General features: G+C 39.2%; 1 protein-coding gene across 4 annotated transcripts in view; it reads right to left on the minus strand.

Moving 5' to 3' along the window:
* Positions 1-24614, minus strand: part of STON2 (stonin 2) — a 127173-nt gene that overhangs the window by 71227 nt on the left and 31332 nt on the right. For 3 of the 4 annotated variants that reach the window (XM_074327088.2, XM_074327085.2, XM_019731112.3), the window contains exons 2-4: positions 21637-21915; positions 19224-19499; positions 2260-2457 (exon numbers count right to left, since the gene is read on the minus strand). In XM_074327088.2, the coding sequence (XP_074183189.1) occupies positions 2260-2457; positions 19224-19499; positions 21637-21724 (562 nt within the window). In that variant the 5' untranslated portion in view covers positions 21725-21915. The remainder of the gene's footprint in view (positions 1-2259; positions 2458-19223; positions 19500-21636; positions 21916-24614) is intronic. The other variant, XM_074327087.2, reaches the window with a different exon arrangement.

Consider the following 24614-nt stretch of genomic DNA (forward strand, 5'->3'; position numbering starts at 1 on the left):
CTACTGAAGGAAAGAACCAAGAGAGAGCATCATTCATCATTCTCCAGTCCTGGTTTTGCATCTGCGTCTCTGGAGTCACCCCAGCCTACGGGCCATTCAGTTCTTGGTGGGGATTAGCGTGTGTTGGCAATTCTCCATTTTTTCACTGTCACCCCTCACCCCAAATCCATTTTCCACCCTTCTCCACCTGCTCTGTGACCCGGTGGCTGACCTCTGTGGGCTGCCTCACCAGACCTCTCAGTCCTTTGGCTTTGAGCTGGGATCTGCCGATGAGAAGCCCCAGCACAAGGCCTGGGTGTTTCATTCCCCCATTTCTCCCCACTTCAGCAAACCTCTGGCCGTGGCTCTGTCCTTTCTCTGGCCAGAGCATGTGTGGGGCAGCCCTTCTTCCATCCTTCTAGCTCTTGCTGCCTCTGTAAGAAGTCCTCTCATTAAACTCTCTTCAGATAAACCCTTCTGAGGGTTCCATCTGCTTCCTGCCAGGACTCTGACCAAAACAGCAGGGAGGAGGCTTTCTCAGTGTGAAGTGTAACACTGTTAGAAAAGATACTGAAAATAATTATAAGCTTTGGAGGCAAAATAAAAATGTCCAGTTCACGCTAGGACTCTGATTTTCATCATCTGAACCTCCAGGAATTACAACAATTTTCACCTCAGTTGAGAGGCCACTGAACAAAGGAATCTGAGCCAGAGATCCTGACTTTTCCTGCAGCGCATAGCCCATTTTCCAGCTCTCTAAAGCACTAGGAACCCTGGGGCAGGAGAAGAAAGGTTGCATCCCCAAGGATCACTTATTCTGTGTCAGGCACTGTGTAAGTTGTGCTGCAGAAATTGTCTCACTTAGAGCTGATAATAACCTGGTGAATTAAGTACTATTATTATCCCCATTTTGCAGATGAAGAAACTGAGTCGGAAAGATATTCAGGATTTTGCCTAAGGTTACACAGCTGGCAAATGGCTGAATGAGGATTTGAACCTGAGAATTCGGACTTCAGTGTGTGTGCTCTTAACCGACACATCGTCTGGATCCTCATGGGAAGGAGGCTGAGAGCAAGGAGAGGTGAAGGAGGAGGCAAGCACAGCCTATCTTCCTCACTGCTTCAGCTCCTGACAGTGCCTGCCCACCCGTGAAATGCTCCCACAGTAAAGAGGGGGGTTTGGGGCATATTTCAGCCACTGACTGGATCATCAGCCATGGAGATCAACCAGAATTGAGAGAGTGTCCGTGAAAACAAAATGCTGTACAGAACTGTGGCTTGTAAAGACAAACTGTGATAAACTAGGATTCCTTGCAATATTATCAAATACCACACTAAACCCTGTCTGAACCTGTTAGTCTGCAAGAGGGATCGCTCTTGCTCCTGTAGCACCCCACCGGGCCCTGCTCCCCCACCCCCCGCCCAGCACACAACACGAGGGCAAATGGTTACCCATGTTTGAAAACTGATCCAGAGACAAATTCCTAAACAACATTTTTTGAGAAAAAAATACAAATATTATTGGACAATACTGGGTCATTTCATGCACAGAGAAGCTATACCAGGAACTCCATCACTTTCAGAGGAAACCAATCTCTCGGGCCAAATAACCAAACACGAAGAACACACAATATCCTTTCCACGATGTCCTAACCCTAACGCATAGCACGGTGCTTGTTGACAGGCCCGCCTTCCACCCCAAAGCCAGCCAGCATTCCATCCTACGCCTACCGGACATTTAATAAATAGACCACGGGATATTACAGACCAATGTACAGCTCAGTTCAGGCACAACAGAATAAACAAAACTGCAAAATGATTTGTACTCTAGACATGGGGACTGAGTCCTGACCCTCATTCCACTTCACATGACATTTACTTTTTCTCTGCTTAAATCTCCCTCGCTCTTGCTGAAGAGGGAAGACGTGTGGGTGGTAGGAGGAAAGATTCAGCCTTGTGCATATTACATATAGTTCCGTCATCCAAGAAGAAATGAAATTGACAGAGAACAGTAGTACTTGTACCGATTCGTCAGAAAATAACACATTGACATATACTGTCAAGCAGTTTCCCAATATTAATCATCTGCCAACCAATCAGCCAATCTGTGTATGTGTTTTTTTTCCAAAGCAATTTTGAATCCCTCAGGATTCCAGCTTTTCAACTGGATGACTATGCTTGAACTCATTCTTTAAACAAAGATGGCTACAGAGACCTTGAGAGTGGCAACAGGTCACCAAAAGGGATTTGCCAAGCCCTCTGGCTTGGTGCTCCATCTTACCTGTCGAGTCAGCCCCAGAAGCCGGGCCACTCATCTGCTCCTCTGCGCTGATGAGCTGCAGGTCTGTGTACGAGGGGCCACAACTAGGACTACTGGTGTCTTCAGAATGCGTGGTGCCGCTGCTCTCGGAGGTCGGAGGGCATCTGCCCAGCGAGTTGAAGGAAGGGCACATCCAGCAGGGCATGGTCAATGGTGGGCCTGGGGACAGACCAGAAACCAAAAGCATACAGTATAAATAGTTGTGCTTGGTTTACCTTTAGTGCCTGTCTTACTTTGATGTTGCTCAGATCCTATGAAATCTCAACCGCCACACAAGAAAAGGAAGAACAGGAAATATCACTCCATGATAGACAGGGAAAAGCAATTGTCTGTGAGTCAACAGACCCCACTGTGAGTCAGTATGAAATTTCAACAGACCCCACTGTGAGTCAGTATGAAATTCAGTACCACAACTAAGGTCTCATGGCCCTCAAATCAAAAACATAAACAAACAAACAAACAAAAAACTTAGTAAAGAATGAGTAATTTCAGGATTTACTTTATTTTTAAACTTAGATTTCACCTCCATTCAAACCCAAACTATGTGAGTCTTCCACCCTTACCCTTCCATTCCCTCCCATTTTTAATTGCATACCAACAATCTCAAGAAAATTCACCAATTTACACTGCTAAGAAATAAGAGTAGATATGTGAATATATATGTATAGATATATAAAATATGTGAATATATATCTCTATCTATCTATCTATCTATCTATCTATCTATCTGCATATGGATGTCATATGCCTTTGCTTGCTTTGAGTTTGACTGTAACCGGAGATTCTGCCCATCATGAATATACAATTGGACATTTACTGGGGCTGCTGACCTATGATACAAAGAAAAATATCTTTAAGGGGGAAATGTATAGGGCTTGGCTTTATCTCCTTGGCCCTGAGCACCAAATAAAGCCTTTCCAAACCACTTTGGAAAGTTTCTTTTAAAAAAAAAAAATCAAGTTTTCTAATGTCCCGAACTTGTCCAGTTTATTGCTTTCCACAAAGCTTCTCCATTTTGCTGCATAAAAATCTTACTGCAAATTTACTGACAAGTACTGAAAACAAGTGCCAAAAATAGTGTTGGCAGGGAAGGAAAAATGAAAAAAGAAACTAGAATTTATTGAGTACCCATGAAATGTCAGACACTTTTACAAATGTTATCTCATCCCAGCTATCAATCCCAAGAGATAGGCCATGGTCTTATTTTACACAATAGGAAACAGATTCAGAGGTTAAGTAGCTTGCCCAAAAAGACTGAGTCAGTTCTTCTGGCTGGGGAATCAAAATTATAGAGTTAAGAAACAAGAAGAGAAAATTGAGATTTAAGAGGGAAGAAAGAATAAATAGTAATATTCATAACATGGCACAAAATATAAAATTATAGCGAATTTCATTCTGTATTCTCTCAGGCATTTATAAGATATATAAGTTCTTTTCTCTGTCTGGAGTACTTACAGTTCAATACCACTGTGGATGGGGGGCGGAAAAAGAAGGGTACTATGGAAAGACGCCTCACAGGGTGATATGATCCTAAATTCCTAACTGGGTAGGTTCATCGTGGATAGTCATGTCCCAAGCATATAACATCTTTAGAAAAAGGCTTTTCTTTGCCTTAAACAAGCTCTGTCCATTGTTTCTGTGCATCTAGGTTAACACACCTTTGAAATGCCTCTTTTCAGATCCCTCTTTCTAAAGCATGACCTTATTAACTATCTTGTAATATCTCCCACCTTCATGTAGTCTTCCTTACATTCCTTCCTTAATTCCAATGCATAAAAGAAACTGCAAATGGTCATTTCTTCCTTTTTCTCTGTCTATAGAGATCTTGCTGCCAGGTGTATCCTCTGTTTGGCTCAAATGACTTATTATAATTCTCTACAGGTTTGGACATTCTTACATTGACAAATAAAATGCAATAACATTATTGAAAATGCATTATAGGGTGAGCTAGAGAGTAAAGAATTCTCAGAGGCCAAACGAAAGCTGGAACCCAGAAATGATAAGCAGAACACACAACCTGATTTTCATACCCTGAGGATTTTGAACAAACTAGGGAGACATTTGATTTGGAATTTTTAAAATCTTGTAAAGAAGGCAAAAGAGAAACAAAAGAAGGGTAAGCCCAAGATGGAAAATCTAACAGAAGATTTGACACATAAAGTTAGAATTTCCCAAGGGCTTAGTCAAAGGACAGATTTGGAATAAGCCCCACCCCCAAGCTGGGGATAGCAAAAAAAAAAATTGTCTTCCTTAAGCCTAGATGCAGGGATGAGAGAAAAAAATCTGTTGAGAATTTATAACCCTAAGCTGTCCCACATAGGGGTTTGCACCTAAAACTATTATACTTTTGTGGTTCTGTAAAATCTCCAATCTGAGAACTAGGTGAAGTATTTCCAGGTTGGTAGTGGCCTCAGGCACTTGGGAAAAGCAAATACTAGTCCTTTCTGGAGGAAGATACCTTACAACCAGCCTTTCCAGACAGAAAGTTCCTAAGTTGATGTGCATATGGTTTTAAAAAAAAATCAAATAAATAAATCATGAAACACATAAGAAATCAAGTTACCATGAATAAGTGCCAACAAGGTGTGTGTGGTGGGGAAGAAGTGATGTGGAGGGAGGAAGAAGCAGACAGAATCAAACCTGCAAAGAATTCAGACACTAGAATTATTAAGCAGAAAATGTAAGTGTGTTTAATATGTTCAAGGAAATAAGAAAAGAAATTGAAAACATGAGAAAGGAGCATATAGAGTTGAAAAAGAAGGAAATAAACTTCTGGAGAAGGAAAAAATACTACTACACATACAAAATTGACTGGACAGCACAAAAAGACAAACAGATGAAAACATGAAAAAGAAATTAAAATGCAGGAAAGACAGAGTGAGAAGGTCTCCTAGATACCTAATCTGAGTTCCTAAGGAGCAGAGAGAAAGAATGGGAGACAATATTTGAAAAAATGCTCGCTGAGAGTTCCCCAGAATGTATGAAAATTTTTATTTATCAGCTTAGAAATCCTAAGGTATTGCAAGCAGGGTAACCAAAAACAACTCCACAGGTGGACATCAAAACTATATAAGACCAAAGAAAAAGAGAAGATCTTAAATAAGATTACTTTCAAAGAAATGATGTTTAGACTGTCAGACTGAATATACAAATGAAATCCAAAATGCTGTTTATAGAAGACATATCTAAAATATAAAGATTCATTGATGATGAAAGTAAAGGGATGGGAAAGCCATACAAGACAAAATATTAATGAAAAAATAACTATATATTATACACTTCATAAATTTTAAAGCAAAAAGCATTATGAGAGAACTACAAGAAAGTGATAAAATTTTAATTCATCAGATATATATAATTATTAGATTGGTGCAAACTAGGCTTTTGCAATTATTTTTAACCTTTTAAACCACAATTACTTTTGCACCAACCTAATATTATAAATATATATAATATTATATATAATATATATAACATACACACACACACACACACAGCCTCAGAGTTGTTAATGCAAAAAATGGACAAAAGTACAGAAATCAAAAAATGTCCACCATCATAATGGGAGATATAAAATTATATCTCTCTCAGTAACTGGTAGATCAAGTAGGAAAAAAAAAATCAAAGAAATGGAAGATATATAAACAACAGAGTGAACAAACTGATCTAATGGTCATACATAGAACATTGCACTCAACAGGTGAAGTATGCATATTCTTCATAACCACACCTAGAACACTTATGACAAGTGGCCACACACTGACATGAAGGAAGTTTTAACAAATTTAAAAAAACTGTTATCTAACCGACTATGAACACTGATCATAATACAATTAAATGCAGAGTTATCTAAACCAGTTATATAAACCAGATAACTAGTACGTATTTATCTAAACTAGATATAAGACAATTTGAAAAAATTTAGAAATTAACAAACATACTTCCCTATATGGTTCATTGGTCAAACAAGAAATCACAATGAATACTAGAAAATATTCAAAACCAAACAATAATGAAATTACTATATATGAAAACTGTAAGAATGCAGGTTAGCAGTATTATCAGGGAAAGTTGCACACTTCTATTAGAAAAGAACTTAAATTTAATATGATAAGCTTCCTACTTATCAAGTTACAAAAGGATGAACACAATAAACCAAAGATTGTTAGAAAGAAGTAAATAAACATAAAAACATAAATTGTTGCACTTTTTAAAAACATACATAGGTAAATAATTCTTTGAGAAGACTATTTGAAAAATTGTCAAAGAAAAAAGAGAGCACAAATAACATTAAGAACGAAAAAGTGTACATAATTACAAATGCCATATATATATACACATATATATTACAAATGCCATATATACATATATATACACACATATATATACACATATATATATAATATATATGTATAAATGAGGCAATGAGGGGAAATAGTGAATGTCTTTACACCAATACCTTTGAAAACATAGATAAACTGTAGACCTAGGCAAACACAACTTTCCAAAATTGATTCAAGAAGCAAACTAAAAACCTGACTTACCCAATAACCATGGAATAAAATGAATCAGACCTTAAAATATTCCCATAAGGAAAATGTCAGGTCAGGTGGTTTTATTGAAAAGTTCTACCAAACTTTAAAGGAAAAAAAAAATTTCAATCTTCCATTAACTCTTCCAGAGTACAGAAAAAGAAGGATCCCTCACAAATTCACTCTATGACGTTAGCATTTCCTGACATGAAAACCTGACAAAGTGTACCTCATTTATACTTATATTCTCCAAAATGAAAGTTATAGATGAGTCCCAACATGGACATAGATAGAAGAATCTCAAATAAATCATTATCAAAGAGAATCTAGTGAATTATGAAACAGATGATTACATCGTTACTAAATTGGCTTTATCTAATGAATGAAAGGTTGTTCTAATACACCCTGTCTCAACTTTTTTTCTTTATTGCCCCTGTAAGGAGCATTTTACACATCTTCCCCCTAATCATCCTCTGCCCCTGGAATTCCTCCCCTCCTCCCAAAAGAATCTCGCAACCAAGAAATTGACGTTAATACAATCCACCAGTCTTATTCCCATTTCCCCAGTTTTACATGGACTCGTGTGTGTGTGTGTGTGTGTGTGTGTGTGTGTGTGTGTGTGTTTAGTTGGATGAAATGTTACTAGTTTGTAGATTTGTGTAGCCCCTCTCCCCCCACAATCAAGATACAGAACAGTTTTTGTTGCCCTTTTATATCCATTCCCACCTCTTGTCCTCATGCCCTGTTCCTAACCCCTGGCAACCAATAATTTGTTTTCCATTTCGATCATTTTGTCTTTTCAAGAATGCTGCATACATGGAATCATGCAGCATGTAACCTTTCAGGATTGGTTTTTATTACTCAGCATAATGCCTTCAGATTCAGTCAAGGTGCTGAATGTTGTTCAACATTCCCTTCCTTTTTATTGCTGAGCAGTAATGGTATGAATGTGCCACAGTTAGCTTAACCATTCACCTGTCACAGGACATCCGGGCTGTTTCTGGTTCTTAACTATTATGAGTAAAGGTACCATGAACATTTGTGTACTGGTTTTTATGAACATAAGTTTCCATTTTTTACTGTTGGGTTTTGAGGTTTCTTTCTACATTCTAAATACTTCTGCTTTGTTGCGTATGTGGTTTGCAAATATTTTCTCTCTGTCTGTAGCTTGTCGCATTATCCTTTTAGCAGGGTCTTTTGCAAAGCTAAAATTTTTAATTTTGATGAGGTCCAATTTATCAATTCCCCTTGAATTCTGATACCAAGATATATTGTATGTCTATTATATACTGTGTATATAGCTATGTTGCACACATAAAAAATTTCTTGGCAACCCAAGAACTATTTTCAGCCCCCTTGGGGGTAAATCCACCCTGGTAAGAATGTATGGGTTAACATTACAAAAGCAATTAATGTAATTAGAGCCTACTAATAAATTATAAAAGTAATAATTTTAGCAAGGTACTTGTGATTTAAAAAAAAATATATATATATATATATACATATATATATATATATATATATGTATATATATATATATATAAACGAATTGCATTTATGAAAAACAGCGAAAAGTATTTAGAAAATAAAATTTAAAACAAGATAGCATTTATAACATCAACAGGTCAGCTCAGTTGGTTAGAGTGTGGTGCTAGTGACACCATCCCCGCATGGGCCACTGTGAGCTGTGCCCTCGTTAAAAAAAAGAAAAGAAAAAAAAGGAAGGAAAATAACATCAACAAAAACATATAAAGCATATATAGTAAAAATCTAACAAAAGATGTGTAAGAGCTCAGAGGAGATAACTCTAAAGTTTATTAATAGATTGTAGAGAAGACCTAAATAAATGAAGAAATATACTATATTTAGGGATTGAAAGATTTAATGTTGTAAAGATATTAATTGTCCCCATATTGGTTTACAGATTTATTGCATTCTCAATCAAAATCCTACCATGGATTTTTCCCTCATATTACTGAGCAAAATCACACAATTTAGATTATTAATATAATTTAAAAATTAATAATATAAATATATATTTTAAATAACAGAAATAATATTTGAAAAATACTATATGAAAAAAATGAAATTAGACTCTTACTTCACACCATACAGAAAAATCAATTCTAAGTGTACTGAATGTCAAAGTGTGAAAGGTTACACAAAAACTATTTCAGGAGACATGTAGCTAAATATGCTCATGACTTCAGGATAGAGAAAAGATTTGCTTTACCAAGACACGGAAAGCACTAAGCATAAAAGAAAAATAAACAAATTTCATATCACTAAAATTAAGAACTTCTTTTCACCAAAAGTACCACAGAGTGAAAAGATTATCCACAGGGTAGGAGATAATATCTACCATACATCATACCCACATGGAACGTCTAGAAATCAGCAAGAAAAAGGGAAAGACCCCAATAAGAATATACTTGAATAGGCATTTTATGAAGGAAAAAACCCAAATGAAAAAAAAAAAAAGATGCTCAACCTCATTAACTAGAAAATGCAATCTAGTAAACTAGAAAATCTAATAATCTACACAATGCAAATAAAACCATATGAGACACCATTACTCTCCACTTCCCTTTCTTCCTGCCTCCTCATGACAAACAGAAAACTATGACAACCAAGGTGAGGAAGTGGGGCCACAGCCTCTCTTATATATGGCTGACAAGAGAGTAAATTGATGTTATGTGATAAAGTTAAAGATAAAAACACCCTATAGCACAGCAGTTTCCCCCCTCTGAGTTTTTATACAAGAGAATCCCTTGCATATACAAGTATGTTCACCAGGATTTATGTTAAGAATGTTCATAGAAAAACAAAAACAATGCTCATAGAAGCACATTCTTAACTGCGAAAAAGTAAAAACAACTCAAATATCCATCAATAACAGAAAGGGATAAATGAACTGCGGTATATTAATATAATGGAAATCACGGCAATAAAAACTAAAGGAACTATAGCTACAGGCAGTAACATGGAAAAATCTCACATAACGTTGTATTAAAGGAGCAAGCCATAAAATAATACATACAGTATTATTTCATTTATATAAAGTTCAAAAAGTGGTGAAACTCAATTATATCATTCTCAATGCATGTGTAGGTAGGAAAGCTGTTAAGAAAAGTAATGCAATTACTATCACAAAACCCAAGAAAGTGGTGATCTAGGAGGGAGTGAAGGAGATGTCTGGAAGGAGGAGGGAAACATGGCAGCTTCTGGGTGATGGCCATACTCTATTTATTAAACTGGGTGATAGGTTGTACTATTGTTCTTTATAATTTAATATACATATAAAATATGTTCCTTTTATTAAAAAATAAAAATTTAATATACATTTAAAATATATAATGTACATTTAAAATATGTGCCGTGACATAGTTAATAAAGCTTATTAACACCGCACATCAAAAGACTCCAATTACTCAGCAAGGAAACTATTTTAATTATTTATATTTTCACATTAGATCTTTACATTTCTTAGACAAAACTCCAATATTTCCCTTGAAAGAGAAACTAAGAATAATGCAGCTGGGAGATGCAAAGTCCCTCCATCTCACAAACTGTTCTCATTTGGTCTATATGAGTATAATTTATTTATCCACTTAGAAATCTTGGATAAATCATTTTATTTAGGTTTTTGAATTGAATGTCTTCAGGCCACAAAATTAGTTGAAATATGGAGCCTGAACTCTTCTCCCAGGGGCCAGACCTTTGACAGCTGGGCCAGAGAGCAGCAGGTTGCTGTCATCACGACGTGCCACATCCATCCAGCAAGGAAAAAAGGTGAAAAAATAGATAGAAATCTGCCTCTCCTCCTCTCCTATGAGATTATGCACAAGGACCCTAGATGGAGACTGCCTGGTTCACAACCTGGATCTAGCCCTGTAGCCTGGGGCAAGTTATTTAATCCATCTGTTCTGTGTTTTCACCTGTAAAATGGGGCTAAAAACAGTACCCACCTCATAAGGGGATTAGATTAATAACCACAAAGGACTTGGAAAAATGCTTGGCACAAAGGGAGTACTGAAAAAGGGTGAAAGGATAGTTATTATTTCCAGACATATGTCCAAAACTACTTGAATCTCCACTTAGAGCTCTAACTTTACTTGTCCAAAACTAAGGTCCTGCCATCCCCTCTACTCCAAGCCCTTCATCCTTTCAGATGATGAAGGGCTCAGAACGAAACCTTCTGGTCATCCCTGATCCTTCTCACATTTGGTCCATCACGGCTTCTGTTCATCCTACCTTCAGAATACGTCTGGAATCCAATCACTTCCCACCGTCTCCAAGCTACTAGCCTGGTCCCGGCCACTCTGCTCTCCTGCCTGGCTCACGGCAGTGGCTTCCCACCCGGTCTTCCTGCTTCTCCACTGTCCTCCTCTCAATTTGTTCTCAACATAGCAGCCACAGTTTTAATATAATTACGGTTCAAACTTAGGTCGGATCATACCACATCTCTGCTCAAAACCCTTCAACAGTTTCCTGTCTGACCCGCAGTAAAATCAAAGTCCTCACCATGCCCTCCAGGGGTCTCCGTGGTCTGAGGCCCCACCTCCGCTCTGCCTGTCTCCTCTTCACCCCAATTCCCTCCGCTCCACTCCCACACCCGGAACTTGGCAGCCCCTTAGAGACGCGTCACTGGCAGTTCCCTTCTCACTAGCACTTCCTTCCTCACTTGCAGTTCCTTCGACCTAGAAGGCTCCTTTCCTAATTTCTGCAAGGTCACTCCTTAAATTCTCCAAAGTCTTCTTCATGCAGAAGTTACCACACAGAGTCATTCCCTGATCTTATGTAAAATGTCACATCCTCCCTCAACCTGACCCCTTTGTTTTGCCTCATTTTTCTCTCCTTCCCACTTACCACATTATCTACCACACTTACATCCTGTCTATTCTTTATTGTATCTCTGGTATGGCTCACCCAGCAGAACATATGCTCCATAGGACAGGAATATTCTGTTGTATCCCCTGTGCCTTGAACAGTGACTGGCACATAGTGTGTGTGTGTGGGGGGGGCGCACGCGCGGGGAGGGGGGAGGGTGTTGGGTCAAAGCATCATTGGTTGAATGAATAATAAACATGCAAGTTGTCAGCTAAAACAATACAGCTAATACAATACTTTTCTTTTTTATCCTTTGGGATCCTGGGTAGATTAAAATTTTAAATACTTATATACATGTTGATATCATGTCCTTTATTTATACTTTGATGTCTACTCACTTGGGCTATATGATTTTTCCAACACTGTAAACATGACCATCCATGAAAACAAAATAGATCAAATTCCAGTCTTCATGGGTGGCTCCCCTGCTATTTCCCAGCTGGCACTGAGAAGCAGCTGTCCCAGGACTGGTCAGAGGATCTCCTCCTCTCAACAGAGAAGGCTTCATCGGGAACAGACTGCCAACTGTTAGGTAACCTCAGCTTGGCGAGAGCGGGGACGGGGGCCAACTTTCTCCTAATTGCTTTCCCAGCACCTAAATATGTGTTGCATGAATGAACTATTTAATTAGTGCATGCTTGGGTAATTTATTATGTTTTGTGTCCCACACTGAGGGTGAGATAGGCCACAAGACCTGCCTGGGTGAGCTAGCACACTCTCTAGAAAAGGATAATATTAGACTTTTAATAAAATATTTTAAGGCCCCTTTTAGATAACTGAAAAAAGCCATCTTTGAGAGTTCCCTTCTTCCCCCATGGCATGATGGCACCTTTAGATCCAACAAAAATGTATTGGACAGTTGGAAGTGTGCTTTTTAAGGCAGTCCCCAGGAAAAAATACATGTGTGTGTTTGTGCATGTATGTGCTTGTAGGTGTATGTATGTGTTATTTTATGTGTATATGTTATGCCTGTGTGTATATGTATCTATATTTATGCATGTGGTATATGTATGTATATATATGTGTGTATATGCATTGTGAATATAACAATGAGAAATCAAAAACTGATAATAGCTAATAAGAAAAGGGTATATGGGGAAGAGGCTGGCCTAGTTTCCTTGCCTATTTTGTTAAAAAAAAAAAATCTACTTTACCGAGGAAGCCATCCTTAAAGTTCTACCCAACAGCTCAGTAGGCCCATAAACATGAGTCACTTAGTCGTTCTACAGTAGGCTTCATATAGTACTTCTTTCATCTTTTCATTTGTTAATCCAACAAATGCTAAGTGAGCACCTACTAAGATCCATGCACCATATTCTGAGATAGAGAGTAAATGAGGTAGACAAAGTCCATTTCCCCTAGTGGGGAAGAGAGACATTGAACAAACAAATATATATATATATATATATATATATATATATATATATATATATATATACACACACACACACACACACACACACACATACATACATATATATGTATATATACATACATACATATATATGTATGTATATATATATATGTATATATTTGGCCTACTTCCAGGTAAAGACATGGGCTGTAAAAACATTTAAAGCAGAAAAAAGCTGGGGAGCGGGAAGTGATGCTTGAGCAGAGGTCTGAGTGAAAATGTGGGGGAAGAGCTCTAGGGTCCAAGGAAACAGCAAGAGCAGTAATGAACTTGGTGGGAACAGTCAGCAAAATGGAGCCCAGTGGAGAGAGGCAGAGAGGCATCAGGCCCTGAGGAAGAGGGCTCTGTTAAAATTCATTCCTGAGTACATCGCTATCTCAGATGGCTTCGGGAAAGGTCATTAATTGCATTTAAAAGCAAAGAAGAACAATTCAAGGTATTAAAAGAAAATAAGACCTCCTCTGTTGAGGAGGGAAATACATATGCATGCCAAATGCAGTGGGCCTGGTCCACAGAGTCGCCAAATGGTTGGGATCTCACTCCACCCCCACCCACCACTCGTCCCCAGTAGCCAGAATGAAAAACATAATAGAAATTACCCACTGGGCTAGCCTTCTTCGGGAAGAGGTCTCTCAGCTGTCACCCCTGCCTCCCTCTTAAATGGCTGACATCATCTCTGGTCCACCCCCAAACAAGTGGCTCTTTCTCTGATCCCAGATAATTAGTTTCCCCAGACACAATGGGAAGGCCTTAGCCCAAGAGTTTAGGGAAGACATTTGAAACACAAGGGAATACAAGTGCATTGCTTGAGCTGTGGGACAAATGTTCCGGAAATAAAAGTTTTTCTGTGTTTGTAATTATGCATATCCTGCAGTATCTGCATAATGGGTCCAATTCAGCCTTGGCCTTGCTGTAAAATTGCCATGTCCGTGTAGGAAGGTCAGCGCGTAACATGAGTGAACAGGAAGCTTCGTGCTGATAATAATGCCTCATTTTTTTAAAAAATTATTTTGGGGATGAACTTTGCTCTTTCAGTCAATTTGTCTGCATGCATTTGCAAACATATTCTAAACACACATACACACACACACACACACACACACACACACACTTGTAAAATGCACATACTACGTGAAATCAGCCTTTGCGCTGAGAGAATCTTTATGAAGATTTTAGGTGACAGGTAAATTAAATGCTATATTCTTCCTGGTGCACAGTGGAATTTTAAAGCAAGAGGCAGCACAACATTAAGTTAGGAAAACTTTTTGCCACTAGGAAAACTCAGAAACACTATTGCTAAAGAACCCAAATGTGAATAAAACATCACCTGGGTTTAGGTTCATTTTCAAAAACATTTTTTTAGAGAGCGATATAAAGATTCAATTTTAATTTGAACAGATTCCCCAGAAGCTAAAAACACTTTGGTTCTGCAGAATAGCTATGCAGTTAGTTCAAGTTTCAGCAAACAAGTTTTCAGTTAAATGTCTTGATATTTTTGACCATGTAACCCAGATCGATCACATGACATCTTCAGACTGCAGATGTGAACAGTATTCTTATGGCTAATTTAAATCTTAATTATTTGAGTTAAGATTCTAATAAAAATCTTTCTGAAGATAATATTTGTCAACATGGCCTGAGCCAAAGTGGTCTTCTTAAGTCAAAGAGATATGAATTCCACATTTGGTTTTGACCAAATTTCAGGGGTTTTAATGAAGGAAACAATCTTTATGAAAGATTCAAGGGGCATGATTTTATATGCCCTCCCATCTTAGTATCCTCAGGGCCAAAGAATGGATGCCAGCTGTCTTGCCTTGTAAAAAGGATCTGCCACTCAATGAATTTTATTAATATTTTTTCTGAGGGAAATCTATCTCCTTTGTCCCAGACCAACCACAATGGGACTTTTCACTTCAAATCCTGCCCTAGTTGAAGTCCAAAAGAAACTTGTTCCCTGGATGGATTTAAGTATTTCTGGAGTTGTTTTCGCCACTAGCTGTTACTCCAGGTTATCCAATCAACCTTGGTTTGCCTCGGTGAACAGTTAGTAGCCAGGTCACCAGGGTGGGGACTAACAAGTCCCTGGCTTCTCTAAGCTCCCCAGTCAGTGCAGCTTCTAGCTTTTAAATGCCATAAAAATAAGAGATTTATACTAACGGCAGTCTCTTTGTCCCTAGTTCCACCGTGTTTAGAGCCTCCTTGCATTTTAATTAGGGCAAATGGTACATTCCCATTCCAGGCTGAAATCCAAAGCTCCCTTGGCTTTATTCTTAGGTGGCACAGGTTAAAAGAGAAATTCTTTTATTTTCTCCTCTTCATCTGCCAGAAAAACTGCGGAGAGTGGCAGTTGGAGAACTAGGGGGAGGAAGAGGAATATCCCAGATAACATTTCTCCACCTGGCTACTCCGTGTGTGTGTGTGTGTGTGTGTGTGTGTGTGTGTGTGTACACGAGCGCGCACGCTATCCTTTCTTTCCTAGCTTCTCTTTGCAAGTCAGGACGTTAAGGGATAGAACAGTGGTCTAAGTAAGGCTCCACTGTGTGCTTCCTGAAATCCAGACTAGGAATGGCGCTAATTGGTCCCACTTATCCTCCTTTTTTGTCCTCCCACCTCATTTATCTTAAGCCAAGATCATAATCTTTTCATAAAAGGATATTCGCAGAGAGGCTGCATGGGACGGGTCCAAGATACACATTTTTCCCTTTCTCCTCATGCAAAGATGTCTGATCAGAAGTGCTGGGCATTTAGTAGAGGCATATAGGACATGGGGAATAAAACTGAAAGAAACTCAGAAACTGCAGCTAAATTATAGGGAAGTCAGTTTGTTCTGTTGATACTCATGTGACTGGGAAGATGGATATAGTCAAAAATCAATTCCCATGGAGACCTCTTTCTGGCTGAACTTCACTCCCTGCTATTCATGGAGACAGACCTACATATTCCACATTCACCACAGATTCCAAATTTTTGCATGTTTAAATACAACAGATCAAATATCTTGCTTGCTCAATTCTATTTCATTCATGTGTTATCCGTACTAAAAAAAGTTTGATATACTGAAGCTGTAGCCCAAAATAGGTTCAAGATCTGATTGGTGGAAATTAATAATCCAAGAGAAGCATTTTTTTAAGAGTAGATAAATGAGAAATTGATGGACAGTTCATTTCTGTATTGCCAGATTAAAAAGCACCAGATGGCCACTCATTTTATATAAGCTGGCCACCTAGCCAACTTATAGCTTTCTCCAAGTGGACACCAGTGATCTAGGGCAAAATTGAGTAAGTGCTCTGGGGGAGACTTACAAGCAAATGCGGGAAGACCTACAAAAATATTATTGAACTAGGGCCAGGATTAAGAGGAAACGAGTGTGGTAGTCATGCAAGTGTTGGTTAGATCTTGTTTTTAAAATACTAATACTTAGTTCAAAGATTTTTTAAAAATTATTTTCATTCTAAAACATAATTTTAAAATAATTTTAATTTTTTAATTGATCTTTTAATTTAAAAAATGTTAAACCCAATTTTTTCCTAGACACCCATTTTTCTTCAAGACAACCATTACGCTTTGGTATGGGGCAAAAGTATAGTGTATGCATATTTCCCAACTTGTCACAAAGAATATTAAAGACATATACTTAAGAATCAAGATTTAGTAAATGCAATAATTTTTACTTCATCAAGGATATTAAGTGAAATTAACTTTTTTTAGTATAAGTACACAGTAGCCAGAAATTTTACTTGCCACTACTTTTGCACCATCAATGTAAATGCAATGCAGTGAAAAGGGCACATAACATCTTAGAATTATTATGAAAATCATTCTGACCCCAGAGACCTCTTGAAAGGGTCTTGGGAAACCCCAGAGATCTAGAGACCACACTTTGGGAACTGCTACCTTAAAGGATGAGGTTTTAACTTTAAGTCAAAACCATTCTCAATAACAAGCCTCAGTCAGATGGTGGAAACAAAATTACTACTAACCCCAGTTAGTTTTGTAAAAATGAGGGGTGAAGACTTGAAGCAATTTGACCCATCTGTCTATAGTATAAGTAGTTCTGAGCAATCTTTGAGGCTAAAGGTAAGGTATGAAGAAGATGTGCAAGAATCTGAACGCCAGAATATAACCAATGACCCGAAGCCATGGCCATTTCAGGGCAAATGAGTGGAGAAACACCATCCACCCCTCTCTCACCTCCTCTGCCTCCCAGGAATGAAGGAGCAGAGGAAACTACAGCCCCAGCAGGAAGATGGAGGCAAATGTAATACCGAACATCAATAGGCTGTTCCGAGATCCTGGGAACTGCCTGCTTCATGCTCTCTCCTGCCACTTCCTAGCACACAGCCTTGGGCAAATTCTCAAACCACTAATGTATCAGTTTCCTGGTGTGTAAAGTGAATATAATATTAACACCTTCCTCATAAGCTTGCTCTACTGAGTGCCTGAGATGATGCAGTTAAAGCAATGAACATACCGCCTCACAGAGGAAGCATTCAGTACATATATCTTATTAAAAATGAGAAACGTACTTCTGTACTGATTCAATGCCCAGTGTTCAGTAACTTCTCGTCACATGTATAAATGCTTAATTAGCCCACTATCATGCCAGTGTTAGGTGTCCAGTAAAGTTTACTTGTTCCCTCTAGCCAGACTGGGAAGCCTGCCTGGACCTGTCATTTTATCCACACTGCTTTGAGTGTTGTGGCTCCCACACCAACAAGTAACTGAGAAATCGGATGGTTAAATACGAAAAAGTATACATTAATGTGCAAATTATTATGCAAAAATGGAAGTGCTTATTATATGGCAGAATTATGCTTTGTATTTTCCTAAAATCGTTTTTACTGATGTTAAAAACATGTTTAAAAAAACAAAGGAATCATTTTTAAAAATTAAAATTAGCAAAACATTTAACCCACCAACAGAAAAACATACCAACCTTGCTTTTTGCTCTTAGTTTTCTGTGGTGGGCAAAATAATGGTCTTCCCAAAGATGTCCATCCTAATCCCATACCCTGAGTATGTTACCTTATATAGTGAAAGGGACTTTGCAAGTGTGTTTAAATTAAGGACGTTGAGATGGAGAAATTATCTTGGATTATCCTGTGATTACACTATAATGTAAGCACAAGGGTCTTTAGAAATGGAAGAGTGAGGCAGGGCAGAAGCCAGTCAGAGGAAGATGTGACTACAGAACAAAGGCACAGAGAGATGCAATATTGCTGGCTTGGAGACAGAGGAAGAGGCCATGCATTAAGGAACGTGAGTGGCCTCTAGAAGCTGGAAAGTGCAAGGAAACAGATTCTCCCCTAGAGCCTCCTGAAAGGAATGCAGTGCTGACAACATCTTCTTTTCAGCCAGGTAACATCATGTCAGTCTTCTGAACTACAGAATTGTAAGAAAATAAAAGTGTGTTCTTTAAGCCACTAAGTTTGTGGTAATTTATTATAGCAGCAAAAAGAAAACTGATACAGTCCCAAAGGTTATCCAGTCGCCCTTGGTATGCTTCCATGCACAATAAGTAGCCAGGTTACCAGGGTGAGGGCCAGCAATTCCTCTGCCTTCACTAAGATCCCCAGTGCACTTCTGGATATTTAAATCCCCACAAAAGAATAGACTTACCATTAATGACAGTGCCTACCCTAAAGATTTGGATTCAAGAGGTTTGGGACATAAGAATATCCATGTTTAACTGGCTGCTCTACTAGAGATGGTCATTGGTCCACACTTCGAGAAACATTCATTTCTATGTGTAAGGAGCTTACAGTTTAGGTGCTGAATAGGTATACTTTCAATCCCTAACAGATAAATAAATATGCATACTTCCAAAGACAGGTCAACAGCCAGGGAAAAAGGTAAAAGGCTGGAAATGATCCAGAACACATAAACCCATATATGTTTATGTTAACAAAAACTATTACAGAATTAAGTCAGATGAGATCTCTGCCTACTCTCTCCTGTGTGGTCAGTGTTTCAGGGCTTCGGGGCACATAAAGTCGACTCCTAGCAGCCGTACACACCTTTCATGGAAAAGTATCCCTGATGAGCACAGACCTAAGCCAGAACTCTTTTCAGCCTCCCAACTGTCCCACCTGTTTCTTTATGAGTCGGTGACATGCTGGCCCAGGGTGTGTCATCTTCAAATTGAACCCAGTTGCTGATAGCTGAGGCCAGGTCAGACAGGGGCTGCTCCGGGCTCCCAGAAGGAGTGGCCGCTTCAGAGATGAGGCCCATCTTCTCAGAGGAGTCATCCTGCTCCGAGTGGGAAAGGTCCTGAGAGCCTCCATCCACCACTTGGTTCTCCCCAGAGGAGCTCTCGGACTGGTCTGAGGAAGACGACAGTCCAGGGAGGTGCTCTTCTGTGCCCCCTGAAACAGATACCAGACGGCACCATCACATACATGAGGAAGGCCACTCTTCCGAACTGTCTTGTGCAGGAAGAACAAAGGATGGGCAAGGGGTGATCATAGGACTCACCATCACAGTGGGTGAGGGTGAAGAAACAGACATGCCCATCTGCCCTTATGCAAAGGAGTACTTTCCTAATAATGTGTAAAATCTATAACCTCAGCATGTCCGTAGAGGATAAGGGGAGGCTGAGACTGATTCACAATTCTTATCCCAGCATCTACTCCAGTGCTTGGGGGTCATGAACAAAAATGTCTACAGTGACCAATCAAGAAATATAACTGAGTGAGAAGAGAAAAGCCAAAGACAACAGGGACTGGTGGAGAGTATGGCTGAAGTGGAGAGCTTCTGTCTGAATTAGAGACATTTAAACTCAGACTTTAAGCTCTGTGCAGTCCTAATTACACATGGCTACAGGCTACTAGCTGCAGACTCTGCACCAATGATCAGCTGAAGGGGGCACAGAGGCTCCTCCCCTGACTTTGTATCACGTTATTGGTCCTGGAACACTTACCAGCCTTCAAATAGCATTATGTTTTAATAAAAGAATTATACTCTGATTGTGGTAGTGGTTGCATAAATCTACACATGTGTTCAAGTTCATCAACTGCACATCAAAAGTGGACAATTTTACTGTATGAAAACTTTTTAAAAATTAAAGTCCTAAAAATGAAACTCCTTCCTCCCATCACTAGCCAGACGAACGAGTCCACCTGCATGTAGTCAAAGCCTCTAGCGCTGTCCAGAAGAAATAAAAGGTGAACCACATGTGTAATTTTCTAGTAGCCACATTAAAAAATATAAAATAAATAAATAAATAAAAAGGAACAGGTAAAATTACTTTTAATAATATAAATTTCAACCCAGTATGTTGAAAATTCTAACATGCAATTGATATAAAAATTGTTAATGAAATACTTAACTTTTAATGAGTCTTTGAAATTCAGTATGGGTATTTTACACTTACAGCATATCTTGATTCAGATTAGACCATATCATGGTCTCAGTAGCCACATGGCTGTCATATTGGACAGCACACCCGTGAACTCACACTTTCCAGGTGCTGTAAAATGAAGCTGGGTTGATTTCAGTTGGCAGTCACAGCTGCAGTAGAACAGAACCAGCGGACATGGCTCTGCAAATATCTCCTGTATCATACCTTGGCCTTCCTCCATGAGCACCAGTTCCCTAGAAGTCAATTTATCCATCTTTATCATGATCATGAATGACAACTACTGAGCTCTTTCCATGTGCCAGGCACTATTCTAGTGCTTGACACATATTAATTCGTTTAGTCCTCACACTACTATGAATAGGTACTATGATTACCCCTAATGCACAAACTACCACACAGAGAAGTTAAGTGATCTCCCCAAGGTCACATCACTCACCCGTGGGGAGCCAGGATTGGAGCCCAAGCAATCTAGCTCTAGAGTCTGCCACTCTTAACAACTATGCTTTAAAAATTCAGAAAATCGAGGGCCGGCCTGGGGGCTCAGGTCGTTGGAACTCCGTGCTCCTAATGCCGAAAGCTGCCAGTTCGATTCCCACTCTCAACCACAAGGTTGCCAATTCGAGTCCTGCAAGGGATGGTGGGCTGCGCATTGTTAAAAAAATTAACAACGGCAACTGGATCTGGAGCTGAGCTGTGCCCTCCACAACTAAGATTGAAAGGACAACAACTTGAAGCTGAACAGCACCCTCCACAACTAAGATTGAAAGGACAACAACCTGACTTGGAAAAAAGTCCTGGAAGTACACAGTGTTCCCCAATAAAGTCCTTTGCCCCTTACCCAATAAAATCTTTAAACAAAAAAAAAAAGGGGAAATCAAAATTGATGTAGGGAGTAACAACCAAAAAAGCAGAGTATAGAGCCCTTTGTAAATATGAAGTTTACGTTCCTTTGAAGAAAACAGCCACTTTTGGTGTTTCCAGGCCCTTGGCTTCTGAGTAGAAGAATCTGCATCTCAGGAAAGCAATAAACTGGCTCTTTTTCCATATTAAAATCCTACCCAAAGAATGATCAAGTACAAGCTGTAACAAGCAGCCGTGGTTCTTTGCCAATCTTTTCACTTAGGAATGAAAGCACTCCTTACCCTCAGAAGGGACAGGAAAGAGTGGCTCCTCACTGAAGGAGACCCACTCCGACTGGTGGGTAGCGATCACATGGTCCAAGGTCGTCATGCTAGGAAAGCACTGGTCATCTTCACACAGCTGGCCTCCGGCAGACCCCAGAGTAAAGTCTGGGATGGGGAAGGGTACAGTGGCGTGGTAGATTTGGGCCTATGGTCTGTTGTGGTGGTCTTGCCCAAGGCCGCACTCAGAAGGAGCCAGACTCGCCCCTCTTGCTTCTGGTTAATCTGCCAAGCGGAAATCTGTGTTTAAAAATAATAAAAATTTAAAATTGAAATAAAATAAAATAATTAAATAAAAATAAAAATTAACCATCACATTATCCCCAGTCCACACAGGTCTAGGGCTTCCAACACTGCCCACGAGAAGGACAGGGTGGTTTCCATTTGCCTTACTTTTCTGTGTCCGTCTTGCCCCCACTCCTATGGAAACACCTGCCTTTCATGTAAGATCTCTGTGCCTTCATAGCAGACTTGTAAATAATCACCCAAATTTTAGCAATTAGATACTCAAATGTCCCCCATTATTCTATTTTGGAAACACTTTTATCTATCATGTAATGTCATCATTGTAAAATAAAAATCAAAATTTCTTAAAGTGCTTTCACTTTCTTTTACCAGATGGTGAAATAAATGCATGTGCTTTCCTATTAAATCAGTGCAGTTTCTTGCCTTAGGCAGGTAGCTCTTTGCAAGCTTGATTTAAATCTTTGGCAGAAACCCAACAAAGTCCAGCTGGTATCTCCACGCACGGTTTATCAATCAAGAAAAATTGGAATGGAATCATCTTGTTCATTTGGAGTTAGGGGGTAGGGCATATTTGCTTTGTGAAAAATGTGAGTTAAACGCATTTTCAGTCTAGGCCAATGTGAATTAGTACATAAAAGTCTAGCCTTTATTCACACTGCACTTATGTTCTATGTATGTAGAAGGATACTTAATAGACATACTTTTGTCTGTATTATTAATGTCCTTTTACAACTTGAACCTTGTTCTCATAATGAATTAATAAAACCTGAATTAATGCAAAATTAATGTGTTTCTGCAAAAGAGCTATTGTCTACCTTGTGCAATATTAGTTCTGATTAACTGAATAATCACAATATTCATTTTAGTCTAGAACAATTTAACTCATAGCCTTCTAACTGGTGCACAATAAAAAGAAAATGTTGAGGAAATTTTACTACATGTTATTACCTGCAATAAATAATCTATGCTGGGGAAAATCGGAATAGAAACATTAACAGCTTTTGCTTTTATTTTTTCATAATTAAAACAATCAGTTTTGTTATATGATACTTCCTAAAAACAACTAATATTTGTATAGAATTTATAATTTTCAGAAATATTTCATACCATACTTCGTTTGATTCAACAGCCATTTTAGTTGGGTAAGGCGGGTATTAATATCATTCTTTTACAGATAAAGAAATCTAGGCTTAGGTAACTGACTTATCCAATACTTGTGTTGTTTCCAGGTCCTTGTTTGGTGCCCTAAGTTCCTAAGATGTTTCCTCTAGCCCTCTAGGTGAAAGAATTCACACATCCCAGGACAGTGACAAACGAACACTTTTTGTTTTCCATAATAAGATCCCTCCCAAAGAATGATCGAGAGCAGAGGCGGCCATAACAAGCAGATGTGCTAGATGCCCCAAGCTAAGAGGTGATAGATGCAACCCTTGAACCCAAGTCTTCTGATGCCAAAACACTCTAATCTTTGGGTCACAGCCACAAGAAAAGTACTAGAGAATATATAGACTATCATGCACTGAAGTAATTTACAAACATCAATTACAGTGGAACCATAATGAAATGATCTGTGAAACTCTCCATGTGGAAATCTGCCAGGGGACCCAAGCTGTACAGAAAATGCCAAGCCCAGACATCTCTCTTCCAAGTCCCTCACCTAAGATCCTTAACCAGCCATGGACCAGACTCATGCAAATGGCCTGGGGAGTGCAGTACTTCAAAACCAGATCTACCAGAGAACCATGCAGAGCCCAGGCCCAAAGATCTGATTCCACAGACTTCTCCCATAAAGCCTTTCTCAAGCCCAGTCAAATGTTCGCGTCACTCGGTGTGGTAATGGCTGCAGGCCACGGTACGACAGTAAAACTGAAGAATCAGATTCTTCCTCTCCTAACAATAGCAGCATGTAAACCAGGTTCAACAACAACAAGCCACAGCACAAGTCCATGTCTGACACATATCGCGTCACAGCTCAATGGGGAGAACATCCTGCAGACCCAGTGATGATGAGTCAAATCCAGTGAAATGCTCAGGATGAATGTGGGTGGGGAAGGGGCCTGGGGAAGAAAAGGAGGAAAAGGGTGAAGGTGATGGGGAAAATACTTAGAAACTTTAGAGCTCGAAGGAATTAAAGACCAATAGTCCCGATCTCAGGTTTTACACATGAGAAATCCGAAGCCCAAGGAAAGCAGGTGAGCAACAGAGTAAGAGCATGGGCCCAGGAGTTGAGCTGTCCAGATTCGAGTCCTATAGAGTCTTTATGCCTCAGTTCACTCACATGTAGCAAGAACAACAAAACTCGCTTCATAATTTTACGGATAAAGTACAGTAATATACACCAAGTGCTTAGTACTGGGAGCAACAAACTCTCGGTACCAATGACAATGACGATAATAGCAGGTGACCTCACAGAGGGCTTACCATGTGCCAGGCCCCATTCCAAGCTCTTTATAAATGTCAGCCACAGCCACCAGTGTTGTTACTAAACGACTCACCCCAAGTCACACAGGTCATTAGTGGAAGACTTGGGACTAGAATGCAAACTTCATGAAACCACCCCATTTCTGACATTTACACATGCTGGGTTTAGTGATTTCTTCCCCTTTCAGTCATTTTTAGAGCAATTCCCTTAAACACTATGCAGAGTCAAATGCTAAACATTCTTTTTGCAAATACAGGTGCACTTTGGCTGA

Source organism: Rhinolophus sinicus, chromosome 3 (assembly GCF_057876585.1).
Source record: "Rhinolophus sinicus isolate RSI-liver-muscle chromosome 3, RSI-T2T, whole genome shotgun sequence".
Lineage (NCBI taxonomy): Eukaryota > Metazoa > Chordata > Mammalia > Chiroptera > Rhinolophidae > Rhinolophus > Rhinolophus sinicus.